A 25779-nucleotide genomic window follows, 5' to 3' on the forward strand; every position below is an offset into this window, starting at 1 on the left:
TTTTAGTCATACACATACCAAGACTCACAAATCCAAAAAATAGATTTATTGGTACGCCTTTCAAATATATTGATCAAATGTCAATAAGTTCAATCATGTAAAACACACTCTGGTAACATTTTTATAATTTAATATGTTCAACAGTAACAGGTAACAAGAAAATATATCAATTTCAGTGTGGTCTAGTACAAAAATCTGTCATTTAAAAGTGATTACGAGTCCCTGTCTTTCAACCATGTGAAAAATGTGATTTAATAACAAAAACCTTTTAAGTGCGTCGACCCAAACCAACCCCACCTGTGCTCCGCAAACCGCCCCCCCCCCCCCCTCAAACCGGGCCGTGTTTGCCTCTGATGATGGCGTATTGCTTCATAAACTTTAAAAAAAATGCATATTGTTCTGTGATTTGTATGTAGTGACCGAATGGGCGACTTCCAGGGGTCTTAAAGACTGAAGGTTGGTTTGACATACGTGGTTAATATTGCAATGCTTTGCTTTGATACAACATGAAACAATTAAAACAGAATATAATCCTCAATACAATATAATCCTCAACAGATACAATTCAAAAAATAAGTACACCGGACGCTGGAGTCATGACACAAGCAGTGGAAAATGTTCAAACTAAAAATATCAGCCATTTGCTTCCTATCACTTAAAAATAAATCCTCTCTTTGACAAAGCTGCCCCAAATGTTTGAATACAAGCGTCTAGCTCAGCGAAGTAAACATTATACACCCACATGTGAAAGTGAAAACTGAAGCCTGTCTTATAGAAACACTGACCGGCAGCTGAACCCTTTACCTCGGCTGAAGTTTTTAAAAGAGACGGATGCTTTCTTTGGCCACTTTTATTTTCTCAAACTGTCCTGTGACATTTCTACAGATGGCAAGAATAAGGAGCATTTTTCTTCTTTTTGACTACTTGCATTGCTACTGCTGCTGAAAGCCTAAAATTAAAAAAAAGTGAAGTAAAATGGAAATGAAATCTGACATGATCCAGTAGTTGGTTAACCCTTCAGCCACTCTTTGCCAGACGAGGAGGCAGCTGGCGACGCCGCCGCACTTTATTGACTGAGGATAATGTGAGAAAACAGTTTTGTGATGAGTTGTATTGTATATTACATTCGTTTTTTATGCAATGATTTGACGATATTTACCTGTGTCCCTCTTCTGCACTTTGTGTGGAACCTGGATCGTGTACGACCCTGGTAATCCTGCTAGACCTGGCTGTCCAGGATCACCTGTAAACACAGTCTCATTCAGATTCGTTCTGCCTCTGACAGTCGCTCCACTCAAACATTACTCTGATGGAAACATACCCTTTTCTCCTCTGGGTCCTGGGTATCCTCTGTCTCCCTGTGGTCCAATGCTTCCTGGAGGACCGGGGATGGTGCCGTAGGCTGCAGGAGAGCAAAAGCACAGATTCAGTCGTAATGAAGCCACATTTTCGGGCTTCACTTGCTCAAGTCTGGATTGTTTTCAGCTGCTTTAAGATTTAACCAGATACAGTATGTGGAAAATCATAACTCTGAGTCCTCACCTCTGAAGAATTCCATGAGGTCAGCCGTGACGTTACCGTAGGACCCGATGACGCGGCTGTAGCCAGGTGGTCCGGCGGGACCAGGTGGACCCGGAGCGCCTTGAATCGCTCTCACGTTCGTCCTCGACTGCCCCTCGACCATGTACTCCTTCAACAGGCCTTGATCTGCGGAAGGTTGTTAGAAAACAGCACATTTGTCACAGAAATATTTAGAGGTTTTCAAAGTCCAAAACAGAAGAAAAGATTCCCCTGAGAACTCCTGAACCTGCCTGAAAATGATTATATAAGTTTTCTTCAGGATCAAATTAATCCAGTTGTAGTTATGTACACATCATTGATACATCACAAAGAGAAACTGCTAATAGCTAATGAGCACAATTTGTAGTCCACAACATATCTTACTGACACCATAGCAACAGTCTCTACAGCAATATAAACACAACCAAGACAAATAAAAATCATAAGAGTGGAATAATTCCAAAAAGGCATTAATACATGTACGTTTTTCAAGTTGTGGTATATATAATAATTCCAAATAAAAACTGTTTGTGTTGTGGCTGTAGCTGACTCACTCCTGATGTAGTCCGTAACTCTCAAAGCAACGTTGGAGTAGTCCAGCGTCTGGTCAGTGCGGAAGCGGGCGTCACCCTGAGCGTAACTCTGGCTCTGCACGTAGCTTTGGCTGTAACCCTGCTCTCCGCGTTCTCCTTGAGGTCCCCTTGGACCTGGAGGTCCTGTGGCCCCCGGAGTTCCGGTGATGAAACGACGAACATTGTCAGCTGGGGAAAAAAAAGTGACAGATATGCATGCTGGTGTGTTATGTATCCAGTGGACATGGGATTTATGCTTCAACACAGAAGAGGCAGCGTTATGAAGGTTCGAGTGGGTCACATGTCTCGTCTGTGCAGGATCTTACAGGTCAGATACTCCTGGACTTCAGCGCGGATGCTCTCCCGAGGGAAGTTTCCATTGTAGGAAACCGAGCCAGAGGAACTGCCTGGTGGACCCTGTGGACCAGGTGGACCAGGAGAACCAGGAAGACCTCTGAACCCAGAACCTGAGAGGGATTACAGCCAAAGTTATTGTCATTGTCAGGGTAGAGGTTGTGTCATTTCACTGTTGCTCTCACATAGAGGAAGTAGTGATGAAGTCATTTATGGAACATCTACTGATTTAAGTTTGTTCACAGACGTATTTTGACGAATTTGTGGATAGAGAATTATGTCAGGTTCAAATACAGATGGACTGTGAAATAAATCAGCATTATCCTTTAATGTTTAGAGATTTGAAACGTTATCTGAATAACGACGTTGACAGAATAAAAATTATATTTTTTAATTTACCTCCCCCAAGAAGTTGATGTTTTCATCCCTGTCTATTGGTTTGTTTGATGGTTGAGAATTACGCAAAAACTGATTTCCACATAACTCAGTGAACGGACGGGACATGTGTCAAGAAAGCTCCCATTCAATTTGAAATGGACATTTTAATCAGTTTCTCTAGATTGTGAGATGTTTGTACAAATTAATAGATTTCACTGAAAATAATTCATGAATCCTGGTGGAAACATCAGACGTGTTGAAGAGACGGATATTTATGAGTTTATGCAATTAAGTGCAGATCCAAATAGGTTTCTTTAAAAACAAACATTTGAACTCATTAATAGAATGATGTCATATTGTGCAGGTATCGTCACTGATATGTGGACCACCAAGCTGAGAGCTCTCCCTGTTCTGCTCCTCGCTGTGTGCGAACATTTGCAGGTTTGTTTTCAGAGTTTTCTTTTGCTGCAATACACACGTCTCTGAAAGTGTTATTTCCCTCCTGTTGGCGACTTGAACTAATTAGAAATGCAGGGGGGAAAAAACCCGCCTTTGGTTTTATGTTTGCACGAAATTGGAGTTTGTTTTGCTATAAACGTTATAAATGTTTAATCGTGTTTTCAGAATCATACATTATGTATTCTCTCAGGAAGGCAGTTACGCTGAGATTTAACTTCTATTTGACCTCTTCTACATATAATTACTGCTGTTATTTCATTTTAAGATAGCAAACATAATACAGGTATTATAAAAGGGGCCGGGAAATGAGCGAACCGATTGGATGGAAAGCTTCAAAGCTTCATGAAGCTTCATCTCGCCATCACTAATATTTCTCAATTCAAAGAAACAATACTTTCTATTAGAGAAATAAAGTTAGATTTTTATTTCATATCCAATATATTTTGGCATCAGCTGTGTAATACAGGACAGAAACTATGAACGATCTTTCAGTCGTTTTAATTTATTGTTCAACATTTAAATCAGGGGAGAGCGCGAACGCAGTCCCCCACTACCAGAAATTATGCAATCGAGATTCCCACATTTGGGGAATTCGCAGGGGTCAATACAGCCGAAGTGCAATGGCTATACCTCGCCCTGGGTGAACCACCTTCTTGATCATGGTATCTCCCTTGCCAGGTAAGTATGAGTTGTTCACGTCTCGTGTAGCAAAGCCATTCAGCCACACAACACTTAGACTCATGGTTGCACAAAAAAAAACAAAGTGGTAAACATCAATGATCGAACCGATTCGATATCAGGAGTCAGTGGTATGAATAAAACTAAAAAAAATTAAAAACTAAACGTTTTATTAGAGCGTTTAGTGATTTCGTATTCTCTCCCACAATGCTTTGCGGCATTGTGTTACAGTAGGGTCCAAAAGAGTGAGACCACTCCCCCGTTCAAGTGAAGGAGGAAGTGGTCTCAGAATTTTGGACCGCACTGTACCCGTCACGTGGCCCTCCACTACCGGAAACACTGTTTTCACGTAAACCACCTCGTTCACTGGTGTCATAAATACTCTGATATACAAACTACACTTCTTATAACTACAAGCTAAATAGTGGTGACGTTTACAGTGGCAGTTTTACTTTAACCCGTCTACTGTAAGACAAACAACGTAAAGTGACCTCATCTCCAAGACAACACAACAGCAGCTGTGGCGCCTGCTGGTGGATGCACACAGTCATTACACCATTATTTAGAAGTGTGGAAGTCAAACTATTGTACAAATCCGCAGAAGTTTTTTAACAAGACACGTTCATTTCATTTTTTAACTGGAAGCTAGTTGAGCTTTAAGTGATACACGATACAGAAATGTGAGAACTATCTTTTCATGTTCTCCTCTAAATGAGGCTTTAATTCGCTGTCATCAACTTTTGGAAGTTAAATAATGGCTAAAGAACATTACACAGCAGTTCCAACGCCAGTGTCTGATCAGCTACGGGATGCTAGGCTACAGCTCGCTCCCCTTTAAAGTAGTTCCGGTTTGACAGCGTGCATCGTCAATTAACGTCAAAACTCGTGTTTCCCTCGTCTTCAACCCGGACGACTTCAACACAACACGTAAACCGTCACCATAGATATATATGAGTGTCACCGTCCATAAATGTTTCCGGAAGTTGTTCTTCTCACCTGAGAGTTCCGCGTCGACGTGCGCCATTAAAATCATTCCTCCACACCGCCCACACCCCCCAAAAATAACATAAATAAAGCCTCTAGCTTTGCCTCCAGCTCATGTTGACAGTCCTCCTCTGGTTGTTATCGATATATTCCTCAAAGGTCTTCGATAAAAACACTAAATAATTGTTGAAACTACAGATATCATACGCGGCTGCAAAACCCAGATGATTCGCCAATGACGTACAGGTGCGCGGCTCGGATGGGAAAATTACCCTGATGCAGATTCAACAACATACTTTCACAACAACAAAAACAATATTAAATACAAATAATAATATATAAACACACGGTCATACCTGTAAGGTGAAGAGATGGAAGGTAAGAACATTTAAAGGACATGTCTATTGTTCTGAGGTAATATAAATACATTGGAATAATTTTTACTTTTTGAACTATATTATATTGTAGATTGTGCAGTTTAAGAAGAATAAAGTTTCAGTAATTTGTTTCCGTGGCTGATAAATAAAATGGTTTAAAAACTATGTTGTCATGATTATTGGTTTTCTTTGTTTACAAATTGAACGTTAAAGTCACATTGAATTTCTACATCGATCTCGTTGTCGTTTTCATATTGAAATCAGTGTTTTTTCATTGTTCCTTCACAGCAGATAAACAAATTAAGCTTACATCTGTTTATAGATCATCCAGTGTGTCAGACTTACCCTGCAGGTAGCGCTGAATGTCCTCCATGCTTTGGCCACGACCTCCCGCCCCAAACACGGTGGCGGTGGAGACTCCTGGGGGCCCCTGAGGGCCGGGGGGGCCAGATAGCCCTGGAACACCTGGAGATCCAGGAGGACCTTGTTGTACGGCAGAGCTGATCCATGAGCGGAACTCTGTATCTGGGAAGGTGGATGAAGACAAGGTGAAGATGGTGAGTGAACAGTTAACAGTTTATCTTCACTCCACAGGTGAAACAAGGTCAGTCTTACTTCTCATCAGTGCAGAATAGTCGACTGTTAAGGTATTAAAGCCAGATGATCCTCCACCAGAAGACCCAGCAGGTCCAGGTAATCCAGGTGGCCCAGGTGGACCTCGAGCAATCCCTCTGTCTGAAAATGAAAGTAGAGGCAATTTAATTGTTTGTTGGAGCCCAGGCAGCAGCTCCAGGGTTGTAGTTTTCTGTCGGGGCCAGCTGTGCTCACCGTTCATGATGTTGAAGACGTACATGGCGACCTGCTCTGCACTGTAACTGCCTGTAAGTCCACCTGACGCCCCTGGTGGTCCTGGTGGTCCCTGTGGTCCTGGTTGTCCTGACAAATATCTCCTCACTTCGGACCCTAGACAGATCAAAGCAGAGACATAGTTTAGTCTGGTGCATCTTCTGAAAAAACAAGTTCTGTCGTGTTTTTCTGTCTTCACAGTGAAATGAAATTATGTTATAGAATAAGATGTCAAATGAACCAAAAGTCCAAAAGTGTGAGACCACTTTCCATGAAGCAAAACATGTGTTGTACTTACTCTGAAGCATGACAATGAGTTCACCAACTGATAGGACTCGAGAGCCGGATCCGGGGGGACCAGGTGGTCCTGGAGGACCCTGAACTCCGATGCTGAGGCCAGAGCCAGACCCTGAAATTATACAAACATTATCATAATTAACCATCAAGAGCATGTTCTCTATTTAGTGATATGAATTCTGGTGGAAAAGCACAGGCTTACTTTGAATGTATGTAATAATACGAGCTGAGATGTCATCCATGGAGCCAGAGAAGGTTCCAGGGTGTCCTGGAGGCCCAGGTGGACCTGGAGGTCCAGGGATACTGGACTGCCGGCTTCTACCTGCATGCAACAAATACATTTTTGTCAATAATCTCTTACGTGTCCTGACAGCCTGTGACCTGGTGACCTCACTTCAGAACAACTCTTACTCAGATACTCAGTGATGTACTGGCGCATCTCGGTAGAAGAGGAGAAGGAGCCCGTCTGTCCTTGAGGACCAGGAGGACCTGGAGGACCAGGAGGGCCTGAAGTGACTGAGATGGAGCCTGAGGAGAAAACGCAATAGTTAGGACCTTCTAGAGGAGCAGAGATATCCAACATTAAAGCCATTGTAAATGATTGAGGAAAATGAAGAGAAATCTGGTTAATATCGTGGTTTTCTCTACCTCTTGAAGAACCCGGAATTCCAGGAGATCCAGTGTCACCTTGGTAATCATAAGCAATGATAAAAGCATTTTAGGAGGATGAAATATTGATTCTGAAATACAGATAGTAAAACACTGAGCGTTCACAGATTCTAACGTGATGTTAGGTTTACCTTTGATTCCTTGCTGTCCTGGATGTCCGGGAGGCCCTGGTGGACCTGGTTGTCCAGTGATCCCACTTCCTCCAGCATAAGTCGACACTGTAAAGACAAAACAAATACAGTGACCGTATATCACACTGTTCATTCTCCATGAATACCCTCAGCACTTAATATAAAATGTATTTGATTAATTATTGTGATAAACGTAAAGGGGGCCGACCTCTCTCCGATGTTCCTGATCTTCCTGGAGTACCGGGCGCACCTTGCTGTCCTTGTTCACCTGAGGCACAAATCAATTACATTTAATGATGCTGGAAAGGTCTGCTCACTGTGCACTGTTACATTACAGCAGTTAGTGCAACAAATACGTAGTAAGTAAACGATGCAAATAGGAAAATCACCTTGAAAGCCCCTTGGTCCTTGAGAACCTATAATAATAACAGAGAGGTCATGATGAAGTGTGAATAGAACTAAAGAAGTTGAGTTGGTTTTAAACAGAGTAAAAAGAGGCTCAGACCACCTCATACAATCTGATCACCTGCTGATCCTTTAGCTCCAGGATGCCCAGGTGGTCCTGGTGGTCCAGTGTAGTATGTCCCTGTAAGAAGAGCAGGGTTGAATCAGTGGTGTTACTTAGCGTGTAACCCATATCACGACAGAGCAAAGTTTTTAGATTATGGATCATACCAGAGCTGGATGAATGGCCTGAGTCTCCTCTGTCTCCTTTAGGTCCTGGTCTTCCGTAACCTAAAAAGTAAATAAAGAGATTAGTTCTTCTCCTGGTTTTAATTAGACCACTGAGAAGATATCTTTGATTCCTTTAAATTCCTGTACAAAATAAATTTCTTGTGTAAAAATGAATGGCTACACTATGGATTAGAAGAAGCGCTTTAAATTTGAAATACTAACCTGCAGGACCTTGAGGCCCAGCTGGTCCCGGAGGTCCTTGTCTCGAATCTCCTGATGAAAACATTTTTTAAAACAGTCAGCGACATACTTTTTATCTTAGCAGGAGACAGTGAAGAAGCAGCATGAGTTAATTCTCAAAAATAATAAAGATTGTCTCTTGCTAATGTTGTGACATGTTGCGTCTTATTTACCTGGACGTCCAGGTGGCCCAGGAGGACCTGGTGGCCCTGGTAGGCTAGAAAATCTTGAGGTTCCACTTTCTCCAAACTGACCTGAAACCGGAAACAAACACATCTACTTTAAACCAATGGACTTTACTCTGATCAGTAGGGTAACAGTGTAGCAATGTCTTCATGCAACATGTACCTTTGCTAATTAGCTGCACAAGAAACAAAATAAATGCTGAATGTGAATCTGCGCCATTCAAAAGTTTCCTACATTTACTTTTGTCCGCCATGTTGCTGCATGTGTGATGTCCACATCTAAGCTGCTTTGTGCCAAAATGTTCCCGGAATTGACACAATGATAATTTGACTTGCGGAGGCATTCACGTGAATTTTCTCCAATAAGAAGCTGTTTTTCCTTATGGCTCTGACACCGCATGAATATAATATATGAAGATGTTATGTTGAACCGATTTCACTGCTTACAAATGCAACTTTTGATTTGCAAGATCAAGGTTGTGTTCTTTTATTCTCGGTTCAATTTTAAATGGTATATTGCTTTTGATGCAGATGATGTTATATGACAAGTGCAGCAGGTTATTTCTTACCTCTAAAAACTATGTCTAAAAATACTATATATCTATAGTAATATATAAACAATAGTACTCACTATCAGCTCTGGTGGAACTTATAGTTTCAGTCCGTCTCACAGTTGATCCTTGATCTCCCTGGTCTCCCTTATATCCTCTGTCACCTTTAGGACCTATGAGAACAAACCAAATGCAGCATTGATTAGACATGGTTTACATTCTGAGGGCTGAATATCCCACTACAAGAGAATCAAAGTGCGATAACCTACCAGTCTGGCCAGGCAGACCAGCAGGGCCAATTGGACCTGAGGACAGAGGTCAACATGAAAGATAAATCATTCAATCATTCAAAATACATACAGTTATGGCATTATGCAGAATGCCAGGAACATCATTAAGCTACTTTCTGTGCCGTTCGAGGGTCAGACCTGATAATCCAGGAGATCCTGCAGGGCCGGGGGGGCCAGAGGGCCCAGGTGGTCCTGGGATGCCGATAGAAGAGGAACCAGCTGAGAAGTAAAGCGATGGTCAGATATGTACAAACAAAAGTCCAATCAATGAGACGTAACATTAACATTTGTACCACATTCTGTTACCTGCATTGATGATTCTGCCTGGTTGTCCATTTTCCCCTAAAAACAAACAAACACATGCTCCATAAGTTCCAGAGTTTGATAATCAACAGCGCCAACACAGTGTCCTATAGAAAGCTGCAGAAGACCCTCGAGGCCGAGGCCGGAGTCGTACCTTTGGTTCCAGGTTGTCCTGGATTTCCTGGTATCCCTAAAAGCAAGATGAAATATATTTTAGTGTGAGAGCATTAAAAGCTAAAATGCACTACAATTTCTGTTGTGTTAATGGTCGTACCTGGTGGTCCTTGAAGCCCAGGTCCTCCTACAGGGGTGGGGGTGTATTACAAAAGTATGTCATCATATTAATCACTGATGATAATGTTTGTTTATTCAAAGATCATGTTTCATAGGAGCGACGTCATGTTCACTTTACCTGGAATCCCAGCGTCTCCGTGAGTCCCAGCAAGACCCCTGAGTCCGGGGGGGCCGGCAGGTCCCTGGTCACCTGAGAGCCGAAAAGAAAACACAATTTATTATTGATTTTAGGATTAATATTATTACTATTATTATTATTATGCTGTTATTAGTTGTAATATGTGTGGAAGAAAATAATTGTTTTGCCTGACGTCCCTTCATTTTTTGTAATTATTGTGTTCAATAATAGTCAATAATAAAGTTCATAATAGTCATCTACCTCTCGATCCTTTTGCACCATCTTGTCCAGACAGGCCTGATGACAAAAGAGGGAAAAATCACATTGTTATACATAATGTGTGTTGCTTTATGAGCAGAAACCTCTCTGCTGCCCCCCTATGGAGAATCTAGTTATTGCCACATAGAAATCTGTTGATTTCCTAGAACATTCAACGTTTCAGAATAAGGATAAAGATAAGTGAGGTATATTCATATATAGGTGTATAATTTTATTTATTTAAATGTTTGAAGTGTAGAAATTAAATTACCAAAATATTCTGTGAATAAATACATTATCTGAAGTTAGAGGTTTGGTAACTCACCCATTGACCCTTTGGATCCTTTCTCTCCAGCTGGTCCATGTGTTCCCGATAAACCGGGGTCACCTGAGGAGCGACAGAGCTGAGTTAGAAAACTCATATTGCTTTTCGATGTACGTAAGATACCAACAAGTACAGTTTAATGGACAAACACGGATTTCACTGACCTTGCATACCTCTGACACCTTTCTCGCCAGTTTCACCTGAAATAAACATTTAATTAAAAAACACTGACCACACAAGACAAGTGACGTTAAAAAACACGATGAAGTTACAACAAACCTTTAAGTCCTTGAAATCCAGCGAGCCCTCTGTCACCTGCAGAGCGACAGGAGAAACTGTGAGTGACCTTGAAATCAATTAACTGTGAATTTCACTGTGTTTAACGAACGTGATCCACCTTTAGGACCCGGTGGGCCGGCCTCGCCACGGAAACCCTGAGCACCAGGTTCGCCTGAAAAAAACGGATCATGTCAAATGTAAGAGAAGGCGTCATGGTAACGCTAACAGTGTTTTATAGTTGGTGATGTGACAATCAATTAAATAATGTTCAACTCAGGAGTCACTGTATTAAATGATTTGAATGATAACAGGGGGAAACTGACCTGGTGTTCCAGGTGCACCTGGAGCAAAGATACAACATTTTTAGACAACAACAAAAAAACTCTATAACATCAATGATATTGCAATATTATAAAAGCCTTATAAATAACATTATTATTATTAAATCCTTAATAATGAAATTGAAATGCATAGTACTAGTGTGGAATTAACACTGGAATTACAGTCTATTGATTCATAAAAGACAGGAGAGACACAGCATATGTGCATTTATACAAAAGTAAAATTATATTTAAAGTCATAACTAAAACAATGTATTCATGTCTTAATCTTGTGTCTATATTGGTTTTATTTCAATTTTGTTTTTGTAAACGGATGTTATGAGGTTGCCACTGGACTGAGTGACTCTGCTGCCACCCGGTGTTGGAGAGCAGACTCTCATATGTTATCTCTGTCTGTCTGTCTGTCTGTGTGTCTGTCTGTCTGAGGGGTGGGGCCTGGCTGAAGGTCCAGATAAACAGGCGGATTCAGGACTTATTTCTTCACTTGGTATGCAGTACGTATGAACTCTGCTCTCAGACAACTAGATGTTTGTGTTTGTCATTTATTTGAACATGAGAACAAAAGGGACACAGGGTTTATGTTGAGTGATCTCACCTTTTGGTCCAACCCCAGAATCTCCAGGAGGCCCTGAATAAACCAAACACATCAGATCATGTAGCGACTCATTGTTACTGAATAAATTAGCTGCTGTTAATATCACTAATGAATACAAAGACTGAATTTGAACCGTATCTTTGTCACCTTTCGTTCCAAAGCCTGGAGGTCCTGTCTCGCCTCTGGGGCCAACTTGGCCGTCACGACCCCTGAGACCCGGTGGCCCCTCCAGCCCGTGGTCACCTGATCAGACGTTTGACATACAGACACTCACTCAATCAAAAAATGGTTTAACAGGGAACTTGTATCATGTAGTTTGACCTGAAGAGATCGGTGTACCTGAGCTTCCTTTCTGTCCTTTAGAACCCTCAGGGCCTGCATGTCCCAACGCACCTGGGGGACCTGAGGTCAAAGGTCAAACTGAGTCAAACAGCATCATGATATCGCACAATAATCAACCAAAAGGTGAAATACTGGTAATGTTCGTCATCTTTCCTCACCTGGAGTTCCAGGGTAACCAGAATCACCTGTGACAAGTGACACATTTAAATAAGATGAGATCATGAAAATAACAGAACAGAAAATGTTTCTTGCATTAAATGTTTTCACAATAACTAAAAATACAAATTAATGAATAGAAATAAAGCACAAGGGAAATAAGTCAAAGAAAGAAAGAACATTTTATTCCACCTTTAGGTCCAGGAAGCCCTCGCTCTCCATGGCCTGAAGATACCAGAAAAGCTGAAAAGGAAAACAATTGTTCAGTGAACTCGCATCTAGCGTGAGAGTGTGTGCCTGTGCTTTGTGTGTGTAAGTGTTGTCATAAAATCCCTCCGTGTCATACCTCTGAACGTCTGGGATTGCATTTCAGCTCTGAGCATCTGCTGGATCATCAACTGAAGAGAGGTAGCGTCCATGTGTCCTCCACTCACACCAGTACCAAGCCCACCGCTGAAGCTGGTGCCGCCACCTCCGGCACTTCCACTACTGGTCCCACCAGCAACACCAGCACCACTGGAACTACCGGTACCACTGGAACTACTGGTACCACTGGAACTACCGGAACCACTGGCAACACGGGCACCACTGGCAACACGGGCACCACTGGTAGCACTGCCGGCACTGGCCGCACCAGCACCTCCAGCACCTCCGGCACCACCAAGGCCTCCCCCGTTGATACTGATATCATTTTCACCTCCACCTCCACCTCCAGCGCCGGCAGCACCAACGGCAAATCCATTTCGTGTGTTGGAGCCTGAGCCTCCACCTCCAGCGCCAAGGTTTATTGTGTTGTCAGTCCTACTGCCACCTCCGCCTGTACCGAGCGCTAAGGTGCGTCCTGAGAAGACAGACGACTCGGCCTCCAGGGACGCCACTCGGTTCTTCAGCTTCCTCACGTCCTCAGCTGAGAAGAGGACGTCAACAGTTGTTAAGACAGACAATACAGACAAGGAGCACATACTTGTTCTCAATCTGAAACAGGACAAACTAATTCAGTATCTTCCACAGATTAAATGATAGCTTTTCTACTCTTCTTTTGACTGTAAATGTGAATATTATTTATTCTATTTCACTTTAAGCATCTTGTGTAGATTACATTGATGTTTGTTTACAGACTTGCAACAAACAGACTGAAACAAATAATAAATTAATCAATTAGACGACTGACAACTCTTCAATTACTTTGATTTGAAGTGGTTGTTTCGTTCTGTTTTTTATAGCATATAAAAGTATACGTTTGCAACACAATCAGAACATAAAAAAAATATGTGCATGTACAAAAATGTTTTGTGGCTGCAGAAATAGTTTATGTATTTGTAATTTGTAAATTATTATTTAAATAGTTATAGGACTATGTTAAACAGTGAGGTTTCACAACGTCTCACTCTCAGTAACTCATTGATAGGTTTTAAAGTACAAAATCAGAGGATGTCAGGTTGTAAATGTTATTTCAGGCTCTTTTTGTCATATTTATTCAAGAGTAAATCCACATCCACAACTCTCCTGTTGCAAGAAAACAAAATGAAGCCTCTGATGTCATGCGCCAAAACTTTCTGGAGCTGCTCCACTGGCAATAAATGCCAGACCGACTTCCTGGCAGCGGGACAGTACCCAGAGGTCCGATCTCCAGGGAGAGGAGAATGTCTCCTCCCCTCACAGCTCTTAGCAACACAGTGAAATAATACTCACCAGCCTGTAAAAGCTGAAGCTCACATTTTATTGCTTCAAATCAAATGGTCACTCCCAGTCTCTACATCGCAGAGCAGCTCCAGAGAGAATCTCATGACTCGTGAGAAGTTTTATTTCTTCCCTGTTAAATCTTATAAGGTTGCATCAGGTGAAACTCACCCAGCGCGATGAGGCCGAAGAGGAGTCCCAACAGGAGGAGGGAGAGGAGGAGAAGGCCCAGCAGCCATTTCCACCAGGAGCAGCAAGCGTCGGAGCAGCAACAGAATCCACCACCGCCGAAGATGCCGCTGTCCTTGTGGATCTCTGGAGACAAAATCCTCACATTCAAACTCTAAAATATCCATAATCACGTACATATCAACTTACATGCAGTGAGAAATACCTGCATAGGTGGCTTTGTCTTTCATTACAACTCCAGAGGATCCGTCTGATGAAGACACAAATAAACATCAATGTTAGATAAGTACGTTATTTTCTGTTTTTAGAGATGTTTTTAATGACCTGCACTTACAGTTGGCCATCTCAGTCTTCTGTGAAGCCTTCTCACCATAGCTGGAAATAAACTTCTCTTTCTTTATTGAATCTCCCGAAAGTGACCCTGTAAAAATATGAAATACACATTTTTCCCCATTTATTGTGATTGAGAATTGTGGGTTCACAAACTTAGGTCATGTGAATGTTAAGAAACCCCTGTTAACCTCTTGTTTTTCCAGAAGGGGGCAGTGAAGATCTGACTCACCTCCTCCTAAAAGGGCGGTGCTGCTGCTGGTGAACTGCTTCCCGCTGTCTTTAGCCAGAATGAAACCCTCCGTTTCCCTCTTGGCTGAAAAGTTCTCTTTATCAGAGACAATGAACTTGCTCCTATTCGTTTCATCAGTTTGAGAACGAGTGACTGAAAACAACAACAAAAAAAGATGTGAATCATTGACATTTTTATAATTTGAGAATTATTTGGACCATGGTAACTTTTTTTTTCAGATTAAAGAGGATTTCTGCTGTGGACTTTACCTGTAGAAACTCCAGAGCTGACGAATCCGCTCCCAGCTGACACATTCTTCTGAACGCCATAACCTGTAAAACACACACACACACACACACAAAGATAAAGAGTCTTGTAAGGAAGGAAGATGCTACTTGCACAAAAATGTAGAAAATATTTGACAATGTCAGAATATTGTGGAAACTGTCAGAAAACGTGCTCCCATACCTCCAACGTTAGTGCTGACATTGGCTGCATTGGTGGTGAGCACGGTGCTCATGGCTGGCGCCAGATTGTTCTGAAAGCCGTAAACTGAAAACAGAGATACACAATCTGACTTTAATAACATGCAAGCATAAGAGAGACATATAATTCACTTGGAAGATTTATTTTTGAATACAGGTTAAACAAAAATCAATGAATCTCACATTGGACATAGACACCAAAATCATATTTAACCATAGAAATGGTTTGAAGTTGGAATTGAAGAATGATAAACCCTTTAAAAGTGAATATAGTTTTGTCACAACACAAATTCAGAATAGTAAAAATTGTGATCTAAAAAAATTTGTTTTGTCTTAAAAATTCAAATAAAATCCCAAAATATTCAAGCTACAGTAAAAATCATATAATCATCTTGTTTTAGAAGCTGGGAGAGTTTAGTTATACAGAACTGTAAAAAATGAGCATGTTGAACTTTTTTGCTCAATTCAACAACACATAGGTTTGGAATTGAGACACATTGATGACATTCATAATAACCCTCAGTGTAAGAAAAATTGTCTGTTTTGTTATTTTTCTTAAAAACATATCCTCCCCGTTTACAGAACCGATTTGTCTAAATTTGAATTATTGTGGTTGTCATAGTCTGCTTTATTAAAGAAGAGATATTTAGTTTATATTTGCATTCCTCCATTACAAACAAGAACATGTCCCCTGCAAGTAACAGGTGGTGTTCACTGGACGCTAATCTCACCTGACAGGGACGAGGGCGAGGTGGGGCCGAGCGGCGAGATGCCTCCAGACCTGTTGTTGGTGCCGACCTGGTACGAGTTGCTGCTGGTGGTTCCAGGGACCACCATGACGGAGGGGGAGGGCAGCGTGGCGGTGGACCAGGAGAAAGATGGAAGTACAGCGTCCAGCATGTCATATTCACCTGATCTCATGCTGCCGCCGTACTGACCTGACCTCACACTGGTGTCGTACTGGCTCAGTTTAACACCAGTATCATACTGTCCTGACTTCAGGGAATCATATTGGACTGATTTTGCACCAGTGTCGAACTGTCCTGATTTCAAACCGGTGTCATATTGGCTTGATAACAGAGTGACATCGTACTGGCCCGATTTTACACCAGTATCATACTGCCCAGATGCCAGACTGGTATTATATAGGCCTGAAGCATCAATGGTGTTGAATGCAGCAGATCTCCCAGCAGAGCCATATGCAGAAGTCACTGCAGGAGAGAGAAAACACAAAGACAGAAATCAAGATAATGTTATTGATTGATTGATTGGTTGATTGATTGATTGATTGATTGATTGATTGATTAATTGATTGATTGATTGATTGATTGATTGATTGATTGATTGGTTGATTGATTGATTGACTTTTGAATATAAAACCTCTTTTCAATGTGTTGTCCAGAAGTACCAAAGAGACACTGGGTGCCAGACAAAATATAGAAGAAGATTCTTCCAGGATTCTGGAAATATTCCAACTAAGCCGTGTATGACATTAGCAAATTGTCATCAAGGAGCTTATATGTCATGGGAGACACATAGTGGGGCCATGTTAAACCATAGATCTCCAGGACATCTCAGGGACATCTCTGGAGACATTTTGTCTGTGCATGTGGAGTATGCGCTTGTGTGTGATTCTATACCCGACTGCGTGGCCACAGAGACGGTCTTGGCTTCCGCGCTGGCCTTTTTCGGGACAGGCACAGTGGTGGAGGCGCTGGACGAGCGGGTGGGGCTGACGCTGTTGGAGCGTCCCTTCAGCAGCTTCTTCACGTCGTCCAGCTCCGTCCCTGCAGAGCCACAGACGCACCAACAACACTCAGCAGATGTAATGCAGGGATAGCTCTGAGAAAGTCATTGTGGTGTATGAGTTTAGTCCAAAAGTATCTCAGTAATGTAGTTTAATAAAGGTTTGATGTATTTCTAAGATCAGGCTACTTCTACTCAACAATAATTAATAAAATATTCTATTTTATTAAATCTTTCTGACAAACACACAGGCCAAATAAGTGAACTAGAGTAAAGTGTAATGCAAGGTATAAGTACATCAATTATACTGAACGGAGTACTTAAATAAAAGTACTTGATTGTATTGCATGGCTTGTTTTTATCTTGCTATTTTAACTTCAGCAACAGAACTAAATTCTTCTTCCACCTCTGCTGAAAGCAAAGAAAAGGCAACAGGGCAGAACGAGACCCAGCAGCTGCGGTGGGGTGAAAGTGGCTCAGAATGACTAACTGCTGTAAAGTTGGGATTAAATAACAGCACTTTTACATTTTAATCAGCAGGGGGAGCGATCAGCGTCTATAAGAGTCTGTCCCTCCACTGTTTGGCCTCAAACGGGACCAGTGACTCATGTGTGCCATTGTTGGCACGACAGACCTGCGCCTCAACGTCTTCCCCACATAAACACTATTCAAACAAAACCCATGGGTCTTACCCTTAAAACCCCCCCGCCCTGCTTCTCTCTCACCAGTGTTCAGTGTATCTTCTGTCTGCAGCTGCACATGTGTAACTACTTGAAATTTCATGAACATTAGCAGGTACAGTAAGTGAGTAGAAGACAAAGAATGTCCCACATGTGATCTACTGAATACTTGGCCAGAGTATTTGACAGTAACACAAATCAGCTGAATAAAAATATTGCTCTAAAGTGACCCAGCAATAAAGAATCCAAGAAGTTCTTTGCACGGACACTCTCTCATAAAGATGCTTTGTTGCTTTCTGAGGAATTGCGTAACAGACAGCGGGTGAGTCCAAGGGGTCTTACATCTGCCAGGCGTGGGAGAGGCACTTTGTAATCTGGCTCTGATCTCGCTCTCTGGTGAAAAAAGAAAAGAAAATAACAATGAAAGAAAGGAATCCAGATTTATTCAAATGAAAGCCAGGACAATTCCCAGTCACGTGATGCAGAAACTATTACTGAATACCTCTGCTTTCGCTCCTCCCTCTCGCGCTGCTGGAGCCTGAGAAGAAAAAAATAGGAAGCATACATGTAAACACAGAGACATCATGGAGATAAAGCTGGAAAATCATTGAGCGATCATGAAGTGTTCAATCCCATACAGCTGTCACTCTCACTTACAGTAGTTCCCATAATCTTTACGAGTAAATTCCGGGGAGGAATTTGCACTGGAACTTCCTAGAAGACAAGAACACAATCGTTCAGCAGAAATACAAACAGCTCCCTTGTGCAGCAGTTTCCTTCATTTTGTAAATGTTCTGTATCAGACGCTGCCGATGCCAACTGTGCACCGCCTGTGTTATTAACAGGATCTCACCGTCATAACCTCCCGAGCGGCTGCTTATGATCGTCCTCTCTCGGAAACCAGTTGACAGGCCTCCTGATGAGCCAGTGGCATGCGTTCTCCTGCCCCCCCCAGACGAGCTGGACCTGACCTTTGACACCGAGCTCACGATGAAACCTCCCCCGCTTCCTGCTCCTCCTCCTCCTCCTCCTCCTCCTCCTCCTCCTCCTCCTCCTCCTCCTCCGCTTCCGCTTCCGTACCCATCTCCATCCAAGAAAGCCCCCAATCCTCCATCGCCTCCCCCTGAGGAGTCACCCCCCAGGTAAACTCCTGAGGAGGAGTTGTAGCTGTTGGTGTTCACACCTACAGAGGCTGCAGGGACGATGAAGACAGGTTCATTTACAATTATCCTCTCCACAGGAAGAGCACAGACAGCAACAGGCCTCAGCCACAAAGAATTCACCTCAAAAGTAACTGAGTACTTATACTCAAGTGCAAAGTTGAGGAATTGTACCACTTGCATTTGGTGATTAAGATCAGATCCTTTACTTAAGAAAAAGTACAAATACCACAATTTCCAAATAAAAGTCTTGTGTGAAAAGGTGGATTAAAGGTGAAATAGGTTAACCTAAAGTAAGAGTATTTGAACCATGTGGTGATTGTTAAAACTGATGGGTGTGTGTGCAGTATTTTACAGTTGTAGACGCTCCATGTGCAGCTGGTTTTAAATACTTTCTTTAAGTGTAGTCATGTGGTTCCCAAACTCTGAGTCTGTCCTCAACAGAAGATCACAGGATAAATCTGAGGGGACATTTTCAAGGTTTGAGATTTTCGCTCATCCTTTTTTTTGCTAATCTTTGTTTTGTTACCCATGCATTTATGTGTAAGCAGCCTTTAACCACAGATAAACAAAAGAAAAGGGATGAATCAATTTAATGTTATACTATTCTAAATCGGGCTAAAACTTCTGCTGATTATTTCCTTGCTCACTTCATTCACTGCATTCATCATAAATGTAAAAAAGCAGTGAGAAATGTCCATCACAGTTTCCCAAAGCAACATTTGATCAGATGTTTTGTTTTTACAGCCTAAACCTCAAAATGATTCAGCAACTGTGATTTAGATCGGATAAAAATGTCATATTTGAGGAACTGAAACCATTAAATTGTGTGGATGCTTTTGCATGAAAAATTACTTAAATGTGTTATTATTGTAACCGCCCCCTGACTTTTTTTTTCTACAGCGCATAATGTTTTAAAACTTCTTTATTTTGCAAGTTCAATCTAAATTTGTAAAGAAACCTGTACCTGTAACAGATAGATGTAGATATAATTAAATTGCCATAAAATGGAAGTAGCAGAATAGCACAAATTAATACTTGTAAAAAGTACAAGTATTTAGTTACATTCCAATTCTGTTAAGTAAAGTGACTCCACCTCGGGCAGCTACAACAGTAAAATACTTCAATAGTACTAATACATCAGTAATAGCAATGTAATTCTACATTACAGTCTTACACACACATCCCTGTATTGAACACTTTTAACATTTAAAACTTTTGAATATATGGTTCAAAATATATACTTTGACTTTAGTAACAATGATTAACTTGACAGTTTTTAAAAAGTTCAAAGCTTTACCAAAAAGCCAAAGTTAGTTTCAGCTTATTTCTAGTGGGCGTGGTACGTTTGTTTTAAGACAAATGCAGGACTTCCTAATTTTGGTCTTTGGTTGGAAATGTGTTCTCACATGAGGAGAAATAGGTTCCACCGCTGTTCTGGGTTAAGACATTCTTCTCCAAGCCCAGCCCACCAGCGCTGCTGGACATAATCCTGTGATTTGATCCTCCGGTTCCCTCTAGCAACGAGAAGACACACAGCAAAACAAGAGAAGCCGTTACTCATCGGGAACTTCCTCCAGAGACGCTCGGCTATAATTATTGTATTATGCCTTTAAGTTTACTGACAGTAATTAAATTGAGCAGGACTGAAAGGAGGATACACTCACTTGGAGGGAGGGTAGTCAGTCTCCTAGTGGTGGTTATAGTTTCTGTCACAACTGATGAAAAGAGAGACAATTATTAGTCTGTAGACACACGGCACGTTAACCCTTATTCCCACATATCATTCAAATGTCCACATGTTAGTCCTGATTGGCAGGTGCTGAGTGGAGTGTTGAGTGACACGCAGGGTGATGACTTCAACACTTCCAGAGCGGAATTTAAGTGACTTAGAGATAATGCTTTATATAGCAGCTATAAGCCACTAATGAGAACGCCACTATCAGGTTACTGATCTTTCTTCTAACGTTTGTCTCATTAGCTTCTCCGGTTACATATTTAAAACTGATTTACCTTATAGCCACAACCTTAAGGATTAATACTATCACCATTTAAATAACGATAAAGTATTAAACTATGCTGATGATTTATTAGAGAGTGAACACTTTCAACTTTTTTTAAGTCGCTGTATTTAGCTTTTAAACAAATAAAAAACATAAACAAAAGTACATAAAGATTTAAAGTGTTTATAATTATAATGTAGCTGAAAGATGATATGTCTTTAGTGGTGCATCAAGGACTCCACCTGTTGGCAGCCATAAGTGACGGCTGTAAAGATGATGACTGAGGACAGTAAAATAGCTGCAATTACGGGAAACGTGGCTATTTTTAATCAGACATGAGTGAGCAACTTCTTGTTTGTTAGATGTTGTGTCTGTTTACATGCGTGGAATAAATAAATAAAGAGCAAAAAAATAAATCGTAGCTTCCTAAGTGATTTTAATTGTTGACAAATACTATAGAAGTAATAAACACAAGTAAATGTCCTTACAAAGGTAAACAACTGCAAGATAAAGTGCTTTAAACCTGATTATAAATGTAAAGTTGAACGGCTTCAAATAAGAGTTACTTCTTATAAGCTTTTACTTTGTACATTGTACGTTTACATTGTACAGATTAATTTCTATTTCTGATGTTACCTTGTGTTCATATTGTATATTCACTTACTTCCTTATGTATTACTCTTGAGTGGCTACTTTCACTTCCCCCCTTGGCTGCTGTCACACTGTTAGTCAATGTTTTAAATGACAACTAGATTATTTATAAGATTGTGCCCCTATTAACAAGATTTTATGAAAATGTATTACATTTCTGAAAGCTGAGTCCAATCATGTGGGTTTGTTTATTCTGTTTCATATTCAAGTTGACAGACTAAACAGAGAGATACTTTCAGGTTTATTTGGATGCAGAAACACATTCTTGTCAAAATAAAGCCAAAACTTATAAATCTCACTAAATTAAATGCAGAGTACATTCAAAATAAATATAAACTAAATAATCAATTACGTTTAATATGTGAATCTTCTCTGAGGATGTCACAGTTTAGAATGTTTACTTTGACAAACATTTCTTAGCATTAGTCACGCTTACTGGAACTTCCCAGAGCTTCCAGCCAAACCCAGAGGCGGATGGAGTTTCATCAGTTGTCATGGAGATAGTTTGGTTATTGTCATGAATTTAAAAGTAACATATATGTGGGATTACAAACGTTATTATAGCAGCCGGCAACTCTTCTCTAAGTAAAGACATGGTGTTGTACTGTAAACACACCTGTCACCTGGTTGCTGCTGTAAACCAGGGAACACAGGGGCTACACCTTTACATCAAGGTTCGAACCCTTTAATAAAGTGTGGCTATGCAAACAATGCTCTGCATGCTACATAGCAGCTAACTGCTCTGGATGCCAGTTCGAGAGAGAACTGCCAGATTGACAGCTACCCTCGAATGAGATGTAAAGCCGTGCGTTCACCAACTGAAGTGTCTGACCATGGAAGAGCTGACAGTGACGGGGGCATAGACCACGCGTGTCATGACACCTGACATGTGGGTTTTGTTGTTGTTATTGTTGTTGTTGACTCTCTCGTACACACTGTAGCTATATTCGGTTGCGTTTTTGGTTCCGTGTTGGGAGTTGTGTTCACTGGGCTTCGTGACATACACAGATTTTACAGACAACACCTCGCTGAGATCTCAAAGGGAGGCGGGAGGTGTTTCTGAGGTTGAACTTGTCTGAGTCCGAGATGAGGTGCGACATCTAGTGGTAATGGATATCATACATCAAAGCTAAACGATGTCCCAACCATCTCCATGAACGCTCTGGGAAACTTTCGATGTGAGATCAATAGAACCCTGAAGCGCAAATCGGTTTTTTTAGGTCTACGGAAATACTCTGAATAAACTAGAATTTTGGCATTTGTATTGTTGACTACTTTAATAGGGAAAAACTATTTAACAGGGGAAAACCGCCTGAGTACTCTCATTTATTGCATTAAAGTGATTTTACAAAACCAGATTCAGAATCTAAAACATCATAGACCCTTGTAAACCCCTTTGTAGCTTTGTTTTGAAAGAGCAGTATATAGATTAAGTTTAGGGTTATTACCATTATTACTAACATAATGTACAGCTGGTTGAACATTGCAAAATACAGAAGGGAATTGAATTGACTGATAAAAGGTCATTTCAGGTCATTCATCATGGAATAGAGGCAGAAAATTAAGATTGATTAGATTTATTCTGCAGCCTGTTGAGTTTTCCTGGATTCAGTTTATAGATAACATGAATTCCATTTCAATTTCCTTCTGCCTCCTCACTCCTGTCCTCCTCTTCCTCCTCCTTCCTTGTAGGGACTTCTGTCTGCTTCAGGGCCCGAGGCTGAACACTAACAGTCATTAGTGTTCACACTTTTACTGCCGTGACTTTTAGAAGAGAGACAGAGCAAACAAATCAATGCTTAAAAAGCATCTGAAAACCCACTTGTGTTTTCACCCTCCAACTTTGTTTACTGTGTCCAAACCACATGATCTCCACTCTGTCTTTTGTTTGCTCTCTCTCTCTCGCCTCTTTGCTATAAAACCACGGGTGTGAAAAGTGCTACACTAATTATTTTAGTATGAAACAAGAGGTGACCATGAGGACAGAACGGCTGATTACATGTTTGTCTTGGTTCGCGTCAAAAACACATAATCAGACATTCCTTGACCTCTCCATCCTGCGTTGGGCCGAGATGAGCTGACCTTATATTCAGCTATGATGACTGCAGGAGGAAAACCCAGAGGATGACTTACTCCCTGAGAAATGGTGCAGCCATGCCGCAATGTTAGTGACAGTAAAGCCCCAGAAAGAAGAGACAGAAGCGTCACCCAAGAGAATGATGCAGGAATCTAAAAGTGTTTGGGGTCTTTAGGCTCAGATTTCCTCTCCACCAGTCGGTCATTAAATAAGAAATAATAGTTTTATATCTCTTAGATCTGAGGAAATTAGATGTTTTTAGAAAAGATTCGGCAGAGATTGTCAAATGTATTTTTAACACAAAATAATTTCCCTTGTATTCATGTTACTGGTGATATTTGACCTAATAAAACCCAAAGTATCTTCATTCTTCTACAGGTTTCTGAATTGTGTGAATCAGCCCTTTAACTGCGTTTTTTTTATTGTTTTTTAACGATCGCTTTGTTTATTGTTTTCAAAACCTTATAAACAAAAGCAGAAGTCTCACCCCTTTCTCCTGACAAGTCTCCTGAGAAGTCCATCTGTTCCGTTAACTCGTCCATCCCATCTTATCTGGTGAGATGATAAACCATGATGATAAACCATGATGATAAACGTTGGCCACGGTCATCCACACACACTGAGCAAACTGTAGTCAAAGGCCTGTTTATCCTTTGACGAGCAACTGTGGTCAAATGGCATTTTAACAAACATCTGATGGGAGAAGGGCAAAGAAAAAAAAAAGTCCAGCATGTTGCCAAGAGCGAGTTGGGTTTTACGACCAGAATGCTTTTCTTCTGATGTTTACTGAATAAATTTGAGGTTTTATAACTCTGAAGGCGGAAAAACAGCATCACACTAGTCTCATGACTATATAAAATCCCAATCTAATACTGTAGTAAATTCAGATTCTCTCAGAACAACTTTAAATGATTTTAATAAAGACAGACCATCTGCAGGAGTCACCTTAGAAAACATTCCAGACAAGTGAATAGTCTACGCCACAAGAAAGGCCCCAGTGGGTATAAAATCATCATCTACAGATTTCAATAGACTCTGTATTTACTTTTGAGTCTTTTGAAGAGCTAACTAACAAAAGGACAAAAGAAGCCATTGGATCAGTGCACAGCTCTGAAAGACCTTCCTATCGCCACACCCAATGCCGTGGACATTTAACCGAATGTGCCTCATCTACTGAACACTCATAAACACTTTCATTGTGAAATTTGACATTAAGAAAAGCATGGACACCCCCAAAGATGACATTTCCCCCTCATTCCTCAAAACCTCTGTTGCTGAAATCTCATTTTTCAGCCAGTGAAGTGACAACAATCTAAGTTTCTCTAAGTTTGTTTGCATTTCTCAGTAAATCCAAAGCTTTATTAAAGCTCCCACAAAGCTCTGTAACTGATCTTAGCAGCAAAGATAGACTAAAAGGACCCTGTCACTAAAATCTGCATGGGGCCATCTCCCGCAGTATATTTAGAGGGATGAAAATAGCCCAGCAGCAAAACCTGTAAAACTATCCAAGTGTCTATAGATACCGCCGGAAGAAAAATTATCCCAAAAACCCCCTGCTGTGTTTTACAGACGGGCAGATATGTCACCTACTTGCGGCTTGTAATTTATAGCCCGCAATAAACAGGACTTTGCGCAATTCCATCCACTAAAATTCATCTGCATGCGCAAAAAAGGGAAGTTGCCAGCCCATCACCAAACTCCAAAGGAGTGCAGTTGTTAGTGCCAGAGGCGCAAAGAGCCATGTGGGAAGGAAACAATCCAGCAAACACAAGTTTAAACAGATAAAAGATTCTCCAGGTCCCGGGGGGGATCCATACCTGCAGCCAGCCCCAACAACAAACACCCAAATCCGGATCCCTCTCCCAGAGACAAGAGCGACTGATCCGGTCCACGGGAGGAGGAAGAATACTAATAATGCGTTTTGGAGAGTTGAACTTGATGCGTGCTGGTGGTGGTGGAGGAGGAGGAGGAGGTGGTGGGATGTCCTTAAAGTCCTCCGTCCTTTGACGCGCAACTTTCCCAGGGCAAGTCAAAACACAGATTTGGGATTTGGACTCTGGTCCGTGCAGCCGCGCCCCTCAGCGCTGGAGCTTGGCAGGGTGCTGGCGACGGACGGCACGAAATGCAGAATATTTAATATGCATTTAAATAAAACAACGCCTGAAGGAACCAATTATGTTGTCAGAGACAGATTGTCGACTGCGGAGAGGTGAACTCCTCCTCCTCCTCCTCCTCCTCCTCCTCCTCCTCCTCCTCCTCCTGTTGGTGCTGCCTCACCACTTTTCTAAA

The 25779-nt window shown here is 41.4% G+C and overlaps 1 protein-coding gene and 1 non-coding gene across 3 annotated transcripts; both read right to left on the reverse strand.

Moving 5' to 3' along the window:
* Positions 1–31: 31 nt before the first annotated feature.
* On the reverse strand, positions 32–25566 carry LOC133020666 (collagen alpha-1(XVII) chain-like). Of its 2 annotated transcripts, XM_061087317.1 has the most exons (55): positions 25308–25566; positions 23978–24042; positions 20427–20477; positions 20169–20276; positions 18453–18791; positions 18257–18313; positions 18102–18137; positions 17942–17992; positions 16814–16960; positions 15905–16384; positions 15157–15240; positions 14958–15020; positions 14689–14841; positions 14461–14547; positions 14332–14376; positions 14109–14252; positions 12604–13164; positions 12450–12500; positions 12260–12286; positions 12099–12161; positions 11907–12002; positions 11760–11792; positions 11147–11164; positions 10942–10995; positions 10824–10859; positions 10709–10744; positions 10545–10607; positions 10223–10258; positions 9962–10033; positions 9824–9850; positions 9704–9739; positions 9553–9588; positions 9385–9465; positions 9226–9261; positions 9037–9129; positions 8394–8474; positions 8203–8253; positions 7981–8040; positions 7832–7891; positions 7695–7721; positions 7514–7573; positions 7306–7392; positions 7154–7192; positions 6917–7033; positions 6708–6827; positions 6507–6617; positions 6191–6325; positions 5978–6097; positions 5708–5887; positions 2459–2599; positions 2115–2321; positions 1543–1707; positions 1322–1402; positions 1160–1243; positions 32–1073 (listed from the first exon to the last, which is right to left on the reverse strand). In XM_061087317.1, exons 2-55 carry the CDS (start codon positions 24030–24032, stop codon positions 1018–1020), a joined length of 5337 nt encoding a protein of 1778 aa, XP_060943300.1. In that variant the 5' UTR covers positions 24033–24042; positions 25308–25566; the 3' UTR covers positions 32–1017. The 2 variants fall into 2 exon arrangements, with proteins under 2 accessions (XP_060943300.1, XP_060943301.1); XM_061087318.1 differs by lacking the exon at positions 23978–24042 and having other exon boundaries at positions 25308–25565.
* On the reverse strand, positions 3846–4009 carry LOC133021154 (U1 spliceosomal RNA). Its single transcript, XR_009682955.1, has one exon. It is a non-coding gene; the product is annotated as a U1 spliceosomal RNA (small nuclear RNA).
* Positions 25567–25779: the final 213 nt, after the last annotated feature.

Source organism: Limanda limanda, chromosome 15 (genome assembly GCF_963576545.1).
Source record: "Limanda limanda chromosome 15, fLimLim1.1, whole genome shotgun sequence".
NCBI lineage: Eukaryota > Metazoa > Chordata > Actinopteri > Pleuronectiformes > Pleuronectidae > Limanda > Limanda limanda.